General features: G+C 39.2%; 1 protein-coding gene across 1 annotated transcript in view; it reads right to left on the minus strand.

Annotated features, from left to right (window-relative positions):
* Positions 1 to 5,455: 5,455 nt before the first annotated feature.
* LOC111144739 (endoplasmic reticulum oxidoreductase 1 beta) overlaps positions 5,456 to 13,276 on the minus strand; it is a 48,501-nt gene continuing 40,680 nt past the window's right edge. The window contains exons 15-16 of the mRNA XM_022499173.1: positions 12,623 to 12,756; positions 5,456 to 7,956 (exon numbers count right to left, since the gene is read on the minus strand). Coding sequence (XP_022354881.1) covers positions 7,896 to 7,956; positions 12,623 to 12,756 — 195 coding nt within the window. The 3' untranslated portion in view covers positions 5,456 to 7,895. The remainder of the gene's footprint in view (positions 7,957 to 12,622; positions 12,757 to 13,276) is intronic.

Raw genomic sequence — 13,276 nt, forward strand, 5'->3', positions numbered from 1 at the left:
AATTTTGTACTAAATCTGATTCAACGCTAAAGGCTGCATGTATTTCTGGACACCTGCTGGAAATAGGCATAAAAAGGGTCTTCTGCAGGTTAATTGTGTAAAAGTGCCAACCGATTTGTGTAGATACCTTGCACTGGCTCTTTCTTTCTACAATTAACCCATTTAGCTGAGCCACTGATTACAACATCCAGAGTATGTTACACAGGGACCTGTGGACTGTGAGGAGTTCTTCTTTGACTTTCCCAGCACACATCATGGTTACGCCAGTTCGTTCTTGGATGCATCAGGTGTGTTGTTAAAACTATGCTGGTTGCCATGTCTAGCGGTGTAGATCATCAGGCACATTCACTAGTGTGTCCCCAAATATTCTCTTTTCCTAAAACCCATTAGAACTGCTCTTTAATTCCTTGAACACTTAATTCCTATTAAGAGGAGAACAAGCATTACTAAATTCCAGAGCATGAAAAGTGCTTAGAGAAAAAGGTTCTCATTTATATTTATAGTAGATATTACTAGAATTTTTTTTTTAGAATGAATCTTTTTTTAATAAGGGTAAACTTACATTAGAATTAAATGGGTCTAAATATTTGGTTTTTTAGCATTTCCAACTGGAGAAACTTTATTAAAAAGTCTTCACTTTAGGGGACTGTATGATAAAATCTAGACAAGTGCAGGTCTGATTGAAGACATACCTAATACACTTTTCCATTTTTTGTCCTGGGGAGAATTTTATTTAAAAAAAGTTCTAACTGTGCATAATGCTATTTAAGACTTCTCATGGTCCAGAGGAGCTGCTGGAAAGGATCAGGCTAAAAAGTGGAATTCTCATCAAAAACTCTAATCCAAGTGAGGAAACATTTAAAAAGGAATGAAGGGAGTGGAGTTCAGTCAGTGTCTACCGAGTGCCTACTACATGCCCGATGCTGGGACGACTAGGGGTTTACCAGTCTGTAAATTCAGCCACATCCCTCTTTTAACCCTACTTTAGAGCCCAGTAGGGATATATGGAAAGCCCTTGCACTAATGGGTCAGAATACCGGGAAGTATGCCAAAGCTGTACCCATGCCCCCAACCTAGATCTCTGTGCGGCTCTCTGCGCCTGGGCACTGAAGCGGGTTCCTTCAGTGCAGAGCTCTGCCTGGGTCATCAAGTAGGGATCAAAGTCCTCAGATTCAAATCCACTGACTCAGCAGCTCCTAGTGGTATCTGCCTGTTTCCTGTAAAGCCGGATTTCTTTCATCTGTTCCTTGACCTGGGACTGAAACCTGTCCTCTACTTTTCCAGAAACAGGTTAATACCCCTGTAGCCTCCAGACTGGTCTTCCCTTTTGCATCCTGGTTGCCCGACTACTTGGAGCATTAGACACGACCTCCAGAACGTATTTGCTGCCTCTGAACTTTGGTGTAGTCGGAACAGACCAAATGCCTCCCCATCTAGATTTGTGACTTCCTCCTCTTTAGTCCATGTCAGCTTCAACGTCCTTCCCTTTCTCGGAACCTCAATTTCCCATGAATCTTATTAACCTGCAACTGTCCCTCTGGTCCCTAGTCATGGTGTTCCTTGAAGGCATGTCTGGGTTAAACAGATGGTTTGCCAGGGCCATTTTGTGTTGCTGAGGATCCTTGGCTGTCCCTGTAATGAATTCACTAGCCCAGAGCCTAGGCTTTAGGTCTATAGACTCAATACCTACCCAAGGGAGAACACTTACCATTTAGAGGTATCTTCTGTGAAGGAAATCCATATGGAAAGTGACATAATGTACCCAGGTGCTGGCTGAAGAACTGCAGACTCTGACCCAGGAAAGTTAGTTGGATGGTTTTAGTCTGCGACAACGGGTTGGCACCATTAAGCTGACACTAAATTTCACTCACACTGAGAGCGTCTCACTGAACAGGTTTCCATTAGCTGTTCCTCTTCAGCTGCTCTGTTCCTCTCTGGTGAGCTCTCACTGTGAACCAGACCCAGCCTAGTTAGGTTACAGAATTCATAAGCTGCCTAATGGCAGGGATATCTGTTTTATTCACTGCTATGTTCCCAGCGTCTACAACAGTGAATGGTCAAATCCTGTTCTTGTGGTAGGCCGTGTCTTTTTTTTTTTTTTAAGGTAACTTCTTTCACTTGCACTTTCATCCACGGAGTATGGATTAGGCAACTATAATACTCATGTAAGGGCCTATCCCTGTTTTCTCAGATATCCAACTTTTGGGTAGAGAATTCATAATGGAATTAAAAAGGACATAAGGACTTTACATAAGGATAGTCTCTGGGAATGATCTGAGAACTCAATCTTAAAACAGAAGCACTGAGATAAAATTCTGTCTAAACAGGCACCTCACGTCCTGTCTCTGCCCTTGCGTGTTTGGGCACCGGCAAATAGAATCCTGAAATAACACAACAGGGAGTAAAAAGTAGATCTTTATCTGATAAAGTATAAATTAAGAGAATAGGGACACATTACAGTGGTTAAAAGTGCAACTCAAGAGGAAACACTGAACGGGGCAGAGTTCCAGCATGATCTATAGGTTAAAGAATTTTTTTTAAAGCTCATATGGAATGCTCAAGCCCAGCTAAAGAAAACGGCTTTTAAAAAGGGCAGTAGGGGGGCGCCTGGGTGGCTCAGTGGGTTAAAGCCTCTGCCTTCAGCTCAGGTCATGGTCCTAGGGTCCTGGGATCGAGCCCCACATCAGGCTCTCTGCTCAGTGGGGAGCCCGCTTCCTCCTCTCTCTCTCTGCCTACTTGTGATCTCTGTAAAATAAATAAATAAAATCTTAAAAAAAAAAGGGCAGTAGGGGTTGGAGAGAAGAGGGGACCAGCACACCAGATATTTAACCACAGACCCTGAGTAATTAAAATGGCTGTGGTCCTGGTATCTGAGTGAACAGACCAGTGAAACAGAAAGAGAACCAACCCCGGTGCGGAGCTAATGCCGTGTGCAATGTCATATACGATAAATGTAGCATCGCAAAACAGGGAGGATGGGACAGACTGTCCAGTCAACGGTATTGTAATAATTGGGTGACCACCTACGAAGCCTAATTAGGCTGCATCCATAATTTACACCCTACACTGAGGGACACACTCAAAAGGGATCAAAACGTAGATTGAAAAAATCATGAAAGCTCTAAAAGAAACTGTAGGTGAATTACTGCCATGAGAGGAAGGTGTTCGAACTATGACTCAAAGTCCGAAAACACTGAGAAACTGAGAAACTTAAAAAAAAAAAAATTGCATAACAAAAACCATCATAACAAGTCAAAAGACAGACACCAAACTGGGGGGGAAAAAAAATTAGAGCTCATCACAAAGGATTACCATCTGTAAGCAGTACTCCTAGAAACTGATAAAAGATCAACAATGCAGTAGAAAAATGGGCAACATTATGAACACAAGTAACTACAGTTGGATCTTAAACATGTTGAAGGGAGTCAACCTCATTTGTATGAAAAATAGAAACTAAAACACAATGATATGTAATTTTGTATCGATCAGAATAGCAAACATCAAGCCCGTGTCTACAGAAGTAAGGGGGTGGGTTAGCAGGTGCGGCCTTTAATTGCAGGTGGATATGAGGACCAGTAACAACTGCCTCTACGGAGGGAAATATTCTACTATCATGGTCTGTGACTCCAAAATTCTATTTTGGGGACTTTATTCTACAAGTACATATTTATGTATGTGTGAAATGACATATACACAAGGTCTGGAAATAATCCAATGCCCATTAATAGGGGATTGGTTAATTAAACAATTATACATTCATAGAATGGAATACCAAGCAGTTGCTAAGAAAACTTTAAGCTGTCTAGGGACGTGGGAAGACTACCATGAAAACTAGAGTAAAAGCAAATGGTATGTATAGGGTGCCACTCTGGGTAAAAATGAGAGGGTAAAACTAAGACTTTACATTTGTACTTGTTTGTATATGCCTAAAAATGTATGGATGGAAACATAAGGAACCAAGAACCGAGTCACGGGGCGAGGGGTTGGGGGAGATATGCAGTATGGACGAGGGGCCGAGGACAGGAAGACATTCCACTGTATAGCCTTTCCTATTTCTTGGTCTTTGAACCATGCGAATGTATTACCTATTTGAAAAATAAAGGAGATTTAAAAAGCCTTACGACTCTGCACACATCAGAAGATACTAAACGTCCCCAGTTTTTAGTGGTATAGTAATAAGCCAACTTATGTAGCAACACAGATACAGGACATGCTAGCTAAGGACCTGGGGTCAGACTTTTTGGTTTTTGTCTAAGATTTTATTTATTTATTTGACAGAGACACAGCGAGAGAGGGAACACGAGCAGGGGGAGTAGGAGAGGGGGAAGCAGGCTTCCCGCCGAGCAGGGATGTGGGGCTCGGTCCCAGGACTCTGGGATCATGACCTGAGCTGAAGGCAGCCGCTAACAACTGAGCCACCCAGGCGCCCCAGACTTTCTGGTTTTAAACTCTAGCCCCACAACCTAGAGTTTGTGACTACAAACGAGTTAGTCACTACTTACCTCAGTTTTCTTAAAAAACGGGCTAGTAATTATACCTGCCAACTAGTCCCACTAGCGCAGCTGTGGGGATGAAGGAACCCACAGAAAGCGCTTCCGACAGCGGCTGCCGACGCCTGCCACGGTACGAAACAAGCTCACGCTCCTCATGTACTTCCTCCAGTCTCCACAAGTTATAATCACATCCTCAGCTCCTGAGGGGGATCGTTTCAAAGGGGGGAGGGGAACAAGAAAGAAAAATTGCAGAAACATTTCACTCACGTTCGCTACAGTCTGGTGGGCACAACAACAAATTACTTGAACAAATGGAGTTCAGAATCAAAGCCGCACCTGTCGACATTAAACCAGAACACTCGCCCGCCTGTGTGTGTGTCTGCGTGTGTGACTTTGTTTTACCAGAAAATTTCCATGACACCCCATGACCAGTCTGTGCGCTCGTGTGACCAGCTACGGTTTCTGCAGATGCTTCACTCTGCATTCTGCTGAAAGGTTTACCGTAAACTGTTCCCAAACTTCCAGCTGAAGGCAATGCTGATGAGGATCAAAACAGCTGTCCTTCTGGGGCGCCTGGGTGGCTCAGTGGGTTAAGCCTTTGCCTTCGGCTCAGGTCATGGTCTCAGGGTCCTGGGATCGAGTCCCACATTGGGCTCTCTGCTCAGCGGGGACCTGCTTCCTCCTCTCTCTCTGCCTGCCTCTCTGCCTACTTGTGATCTCTGTCAAATAAATAAAATCTTTAAAAAAAAAAATATCTGTCCTTTCTTATTTACACTGGCACCTGGGTAAAGTTGGAGAATATGGCAGTGTTTCATGGACATACAGGGACTACAAGTATCGAGTAAATTCACAATGTTACAATGTCACAGCATTTGACTTAATCAAATTCCAAAACTGGGAAAACTTTTACTATTCTGTCTGATCTTTGTAATCTAAGAATCAACACAGGAGAAACATTCAAATTTCACCAATTTTAATATATAGTATTTCTAACTTACATAGATGCCACTTAAGGAAAAAAAAAACTCATGCCATTGAAGGAAGGAATTCTTTTCCTTCATTTTCATGACTCTGTCAGCTGGTACAATCATTTCTGTCAGTTATATTATCAAGTGCTGGACTTTGAAATTAGGTGATGAGATAAAGACAAAACGAGAGAGGAATTACCAGCCAAGCGTTTGCACAAGGCAGTCAGTTCTCTAGTGTCTCTGCATGACAAAGGGTCTGGGACATAGAAAAACAGGTTATATCACAAAGATCATACAGTATCACCAGGCTACAAAACAGTCCTACACCTATACAATCATTTAAGAAATACACACAGACACAAAAATGTAGGCTCCCCCCCGACAATCCAATCTGTGGTAAAATCGAGTTAATCAAATTTCAGCTTAAGAATACTTCATTCGTTTATTTTCTCGGTGGTGCAAAAATTCATTAAACACTTGAGAAGAACTTTTAACATTAACCTTTTAGTTTCCTAGAACTCATTCTAATATACAACTTTTTCCTAAGCTTGAAACAAATCACAGTAAAGAAAAAAAAACAAAAACAACAATCACTGGAAATGACCGAGGATTTTCTCTGGTTAACAGAATTTAAATAATAGCTTTTTACTGAGGGAACAGTGAAGTAACACTACCAAAAAGATTTTTAAACTTATAGTAATAATAGACAAAGTGCAAAGCTTTCACATTTTCTTAAACTCTGAATAAACACTAAGAATAATTCTTTTTAATTTACCAGCAAGATTACTTATTCACTTTTTAGACAAGTTTACCTTAAGGTTCCCCTCTCCTACACACAATACTTACATCCCTAAAAATGAAGAAATGGAGAAGGCTCCAATCAAGCCTGTTTTATTCAACTTAACAAACAAACAAAAAGTCACCACCATCAACAACAACAACAAAAAACCCCTGGGTCTCTAAAGGTTGAAATTGGGCAAGAAAATAATTAGTGAGACTTTACACCTTTCAACCATATCCCTCCAAGGGATGACCAAATATTTTTAAAAGAGGGGTGAGCCGACTAAAGATAGTTTAAAATACACCATTAAGTCACGGAGGAACACGCTTCAGACTCTGGCAGGTAAGGTGTGGGTTTAAGAGCACTTACTTCATAAAAGACTGAAAAGTCGAAGGAGAAACTCTAGGTTTTGTACCCGCATTACTTCACAGATGCCTCCTTCCAAGTTAATCACATTCTATCTCTAACAGCTTTTAAAAGAATATTTTAAATATTGGAGGATATTTAAATCGCAGCTTTAGAAAATGAGCTTAGGACATGAAGGTCATCTGTTGGTACAAGTCACACAAAGTCCCATTTATATAGGATGAACCAAAATGAAAAGAAAGGTAGGGAGAGGGGAAGCTTCACGAGGCTTGAACTCATCTACCTGTTTAAATAACCTGCCAAAGAAATTCAGGTTGAGAGAGGATTGCATAGATTGTATTCTAAAATAAAATCCTTTAAAAAAAAACAAAACAAAACGCTTAAAAGGGTGAATTTTATGTATACTGTTTTAAAGTGGCATTATAAGTCCATATATTCAAATTTTATCAAAGTGAAACTTACATATTTATGCAAATTTTTTTTCTCAAAGTAGACAAAAATTTTCTAAAATTGGAGACAGGACAAAGAAATGCAAAATCAAAAGAAATGGATACATAGTATGGGTTCTAAGTAAAGAACCCTCTGGAGCAGTCCATGACACACATGGGCTGTCTGGCTGGGCAGCTAAGGGAAGGGATAGTACACATTTGCCTTTACTGAAGCAGGGCCTTTAGGCCAAAACAAAACAGCAACAACAGCAGCAACTAAAAATCTTAACTGAAAACCAATGAAACTGAAGTTGAAGTCCTAGGGATGCTTCAGTCCCTCCGTAACCACACACTGAAAGGACCGTTCATCACACTGACACTTCCGGGTTACAGAAGGTGACATCAGGCAAGGCTAAGAACCCAAAAGTCACTGAGAAATTTTTATCACTGGTCCTAATCCGAAGCAACATTTGTTCTCTAGCTCTCCTTTTCCATAACAGACTGCTAACAGTGTTTATTAGGATGATCATTTAAGTCCGACAACTGGAAATAAAGAACAGAATAAGAAAAAAACAATTCTAAACAAACAGAAGAGCAGAATATTCAACAGATGGAAACATGAAATTAAACACAGAATTAGTATAACTTACATGTTTTAAAAGTATATACTTCATTTATAAATATCTCTAATTGACAATCTATTAAAAATCATAAATATTCAAGTGAACATTTGAATTTTTAAGAGTTCAGAATTCCTTCTTCAAGTCTTTGAAGATTAGTCTCCTTCTGCTGAATGTCCAAGACCAACAGGCTTCACACAGTCAGATTATGTCTCTAATTAGACATAGAAAAGCCTTTATTACCTACTGTGTTGCAGTAAGACTTTGAAATTCTGTAACTCTCTTATACTTGTAGAAAGCCTATAGAGGAAAAAAAGAACGTATCAGTATAGTTCATGTGTGCACATATTTCAAATAAGATACTCTTCTATGAGCCATAATTTGAAAGCAAAATTCAAAATAAAAGAATATATACAACACTGACCAATAAAACTTCCATTTTTAAATGCGTGTGCTGTAATTACTTATTAAAGACTGACGAAACACCCAGCTGCAGTTCTTCACTCTTGGGTTAGAAGGGGCAGAGGGAGCCAGGTACTTGTTACCAGTAGATTCTAGATTAATGATGGCAACAGTGATACGAATAACTCATTACAATAAAGAATCTCTAATCATTTACAAGTGGTCCTAGAAGTTCGCTCTGCACATTCCTCTCCAAATGTCCACTCCTTCGTTGTTGTCCCCCAAACACCCTACACATGACCCTTGAACACTATGGGTTTGAACCGTGTGGGGAACTTACACAGATTTTTTTCAATAAAGATAGTGCTATAAATGTATTTTCTCTTTTTTTTTAAAGATTTTATGTATTTATTTGACAGACAGAGATCACAAGTAGGCAGAGAGGCGGACAGAGAGAGAGGAGGAAGCAGGCTCCCCGCTGAGCAGAGCGCCCAGTGCGGGGCTCGATCTCAGGACCCTGGGATCATGACCCGAGCCAAAGGCAGAGGCTTAACCCACTGAGCCACCCAGGCGCCCAAAATGTATTTTCTCTTATGATTTTCTTAACAATTCCTTTTCCCCAGCTTATCTTGTTTTCGGAATATAGCATATAATACATACAACATATGAAATATGTGCTAAATGACTGTATTATCAGTAACGCTTTTCCGATCAACAGTAGGCTAATTGTCATTAAGTTCTCGGGGAATCAAAGTTGCATGGAGTTTTGACCACATGGAGGGTAATGTTAGCTCCACAGGGGTAATGACTGTTTATTTTATCTACTGCTGAATACCTGTGCCCTACATCCACCACTATTTACAGTGTTAATAATAAGTAATTACTGAACGAGTGAATGAATGCTGGCATGCTTTTGGGCCCAGGCCCAGAAGTAAAACTCCGGAATGGGAATAATAAAAAAACAATTCTATAAGCTCAGTTTAATGATAACATACAATTCAGGGTTGATATGATAAAAATCTAATGTTTTTCTTTCTATGACATAAGATGACGTAGTACACAGTGTTAAGCTTCTTTCTTTAGTCTAAGTACTTAATAAATAAGAACTTCTCTTATACCAAGAGGTTAGTATGTCAGGCAATTGTCCTGAGCATATCACACACATATTCTCAATCATTATAAAAAAATTCTACAAAGTAGATAAAATTAACTCTGATGTTCCAATTTGAGGAAAACTGAGACTGAAATAAATTAAGTAATTTTTCAGGGTCACCAGTTCATCCTGTCTCATGATTACATAACCTCTCAAAAAGTCCGTGCTCTCTAGAGTTTCAACCTTTTCTTTTTACTCTTACAAGTTGGAATTAGCAGAAAATGAATTCTTACTCTAATCATCAGAATATGAAAGGATCCAGACAGTTTTTAATTATTAGGAAAAATAACAGAATATGATTATTAAACAAATTAAATGTGTAAAATCATATGCTGTACCTTAAAGTACCTATTTAAAAAAACAAAACTGTCAAATATATATGAAGATATATAAATAGATATGTAAAAAGACCAAGACCTAAAACAAAAAAAAGAGAGCCCAGGTAAGCAGCAGGAGGTGTGTTCAGAATGAAAAAGTACACTCAAAGTCTGACTTAGACACAAATGGGAGATGATCAGAGAAGTCAAAGGTGACAGCCAAATTAAGGACAGGAGGACTGATAATCAGGTAGAAGATAAAATGAAAAGATCCCATTAATAATTATTAAGAAAAACTGTAACATTCTCTATGGAAAAAGTAGATGTACAGAATCCATATAAATTAAAAAGTAGGGCTCAACTAAGATTAAAAGGAGAGTGGCTAAGTAAATTGTGGTATGTCCTTGTAACAGAATATTGGCATATAGTGAAAAAAGAGAGCGACAAACCAAGAAACAGACACTTAACTACAGAGAACAAACTGATGGTTCCCAGAGGGGAGCTCAGTGGGGGGCATGGGGATGAAGGCAGGCACTTCTGAGGGGCACTGGGTGTTTTGGGGAACTGATGAATCACTATATTGTACAACTGAATCTAGTATTACGCTCCATGTTAACTACACTGGAATTTAAAGCTTAATAAAAAGTAAAATAATGCTTATGTATTTGGAAGTTGCTAAGAAAGTAAACCTTAAAGCTCATCACAAGAAAAAGAATTCTGTAGCTGTGTGATGGGGATATTAACTAGTCTTACTGTGGTGAAAGTTCCACAATATATATACAAGTATCAATTCATTATGTTGTGCACCTAAAACTAATATGTTACAGTTTCTTCTCAAAAAACAAAATAATGCTTATGAAAAAAATTTAACAATATCAGGAAATGATTATAATACAATGCCAAGTAAAACAGGAGAGTACACAAAAAAATTGCTTTCAACTCTGTTAACACATACATATATAAACATATACATACAAACACCTAAATATTTTACTTACAAGTCGAGGGAAAATACACATTAAAAATACATCGAATGCTGAAACAGTCCAGGGTGGTGGGGATAGCAGTGACTGTTAATTATTTTTAAATTATACTTTCATACGTTTTTCCAAAATTTTATGATGACTTTGAATTATTTTTATAACTGGGGGGGACAGGGAAAGAGGATTACTTTAAGAACTTTAATTAGCACATGGATAAACTGGTGTTTGTTTTTCCCTGGAGGGGAAAAAGGAGATTAAATTAGGCTGTACTTGTGTAAGCATTCCGCTCCAAGTGTCACTGCCCTTAGGAGAAGAACAGTTTTCACAGACAGTATCTTAAGCACTGAAAAACAAGAGCACCAGCCATCCAGGGGTTTGTAAGGCAGCATCACAGCCCCAGCTGCCATCTTGTAGTTTGGAAAGTGCAGTTACATTGAACCTCAGGTCATCCTCATGTTAACTCTGGAGAAGGCTTTCTATTGCCCTCACTTCACAGCGCGTGGAGGGGAGCCGAGTGACCCGCCCGAGCCCGTGTGGACAGCGCACAGCAGGCCCAGGCTTGCAGAACTCCAGCACGGCTGGCTCGGAGCCCAGTTCTCTGCACTTTCCTTCAGCAGAAGGAAATACCAGACTCTAGATGGAGACCTGAAGCCGATGGGGTTGCCTTTATGGATGTTTTCTTTAAGACTCAGAGACATTCTGAGGAAGTCAACATCAGTTTTTCTCTCAATTTAATCTTATTTGAATTTAAAATGTGTAAATTGTTGAAAATATTTTTTACTTAAATTTCATTTAAATACTCTAAATTTAATTCAATTTCTCCTGTTTTATCTTATTTACAGGCCTCATAAGTGAGTGAATGAAATTCTTCAGGAAGTACTAATTACTGACGGACACCCTACGCCTAGCTTATGCCTGAAATCCCAACCTCCACAGCCAGCTGTAAATACATGGCAACAACAGGAGAAATACACAATGGGGAAGGAACAATTTATTTTTCACTTCACTGCCCCTTTTTAGCTCACAAATGCTTGTTAAGAAAACATAAGAAACAGGGGCGCCTGGGTGGCTCAGTGGGTTAAAGCCTCTGCTTTTGGCTCAGGTCATGGTCTTAGGGTCCTGGGATCGAGCCCCATATCAGGCTCTCTGCTCAGCAGGAAGCCTTCCTCCTCTCTCTCTGCCTGCCTCTCTGCCTACTTGTGATCTCTGCCTGTCAGATAAATAAATAAAATCTTTAAAAAAAAAAAAAAAAAGAAAGAAAGAAAGAATCTCTGTGTCCCTTGGCTCCCGGCCTTAAAAAAAAAACAAAAACAAAAACAATTCTTCCTTGACTTTTTATTTCCCAGGGCAGCATAGTTTTCTCTTATTTTTCTTGGATTCTTTTCCTTCTGTTCTATATTCCTCTGTTAGTTGGTACCATATATATCTCTGCAGGCAAATTCATATTGTTTGAAACCATGTGTGGCATAAACCAAAAGTAAACTATAGGTCTATGCAGGGAAAAATGGGGTTAAGAATGAACAGAGGGAAAATGCCTCCTCAGCTTAAAAAATAAAGAGCAGTGCGTGCACACTGGGTGGCTCAGTGTAAGCTTCCAAGCCCTGGTTTCAACTCAGGTCATGATGATCTCAGGGTCATGGAATCGAGCCCTGAGATGGGCTGGATGGAATCTGCTTGAGATTCTCTCTCTCCCTCCTCATCTGCCCCTACCTCCCTGCTCCTGTGTGCATTTGCTCTGTCTCTCAAATAGATAAAATCTTCAAAAAAAAAAAAAAGCAATGGGGTTTAATCTCTTCTTCTTTCATCACCATCTCAACCAAGCTTTCCTTTCCTGACCCGTTATTGTACTTGACCAAGCTATAACCAGCTGAATATTAGGATATCTTTCCCACAAAATTGAGAAGGTTATCAGAAACACTGCCAATCTCACACTAAATTTTTCCCATGACCTGGTGAGACCCTGGCTTGTGAGTGTGGATACAACAGTATATAACTCTTCCTCTTTGTCGACCAAATAAAGCAAAACAAACTACTTTAGCGAGAAGATGATCTTTGAAGTTTGCTGAAACCAGCAAAACCCAGCAAGTCTTCACTGTGAAAACCATTCTTACCTTCCGAAAGCATTTAAAAGAGCAACTATTTCCTGTCGAGTGAGTTGGAAGCCTTTAGATGGGCTGTTTTCTGGAAGCTTCTGGATTTCTTTTTCAGAGAATAGTATCTTCAGGGCAGTTCCTAAACCCTGAGTCTAAAGAAAATAGATACACATAACAATTAATGTAATAATTACTATAAAGGTTAAAAGGAATATGCAGCCGCTGTGATGAGAGTCACAAAATTTGTGTGAACTCAACTTCTCACCAAAATGTTAAACTGCATAATACAGTTTCTACTTCCTCATACTTATGCATGATAAATTTATCTTAACTGTTAAGGAACCTGAAGAGTTCAACATTTGTTGGACATAAATTACTAAAATGCCTTTTCTTAACCTAGAAAATATCACATTAGGATTACAATATTCAATATGTAACCTTGAAAGCATTCTTGACAGCTCCTAGCAATTCAAAACTTAGAAATTATTAGTGATAACTACACTTAAAAATTTACCAGTTATTAGAACTAGAGAAGATGCATTAAAATAATTAAAATAATTCTGTCTCCTGATTTTTCTGATTTATCATTTGTGAGAAAGTAAGATAAAATATCAAACAATCCTTTTTACACTGAATACATATAGAGAGAATGAGGCCTTCTTGGCACAACTT

Source organism: Enhydra lutris, unplaced genomic scaffold, assembly GCF_002288905.1.
Source record: "Enhydra lutris kenyoni isolate GAN:26980312 unplaced genomic scaffold, ASM228890v2 scaffoldscaffold12, whole genome shotgun sequence".
In the NCBI taxonomy this organism is placed as follows: domain Eukaryota; kingdom Metazoa; phylum Chordata; class Mammalia; order Carnivora; family Mustelidae; genus Enhydra; species Enhydra lutris.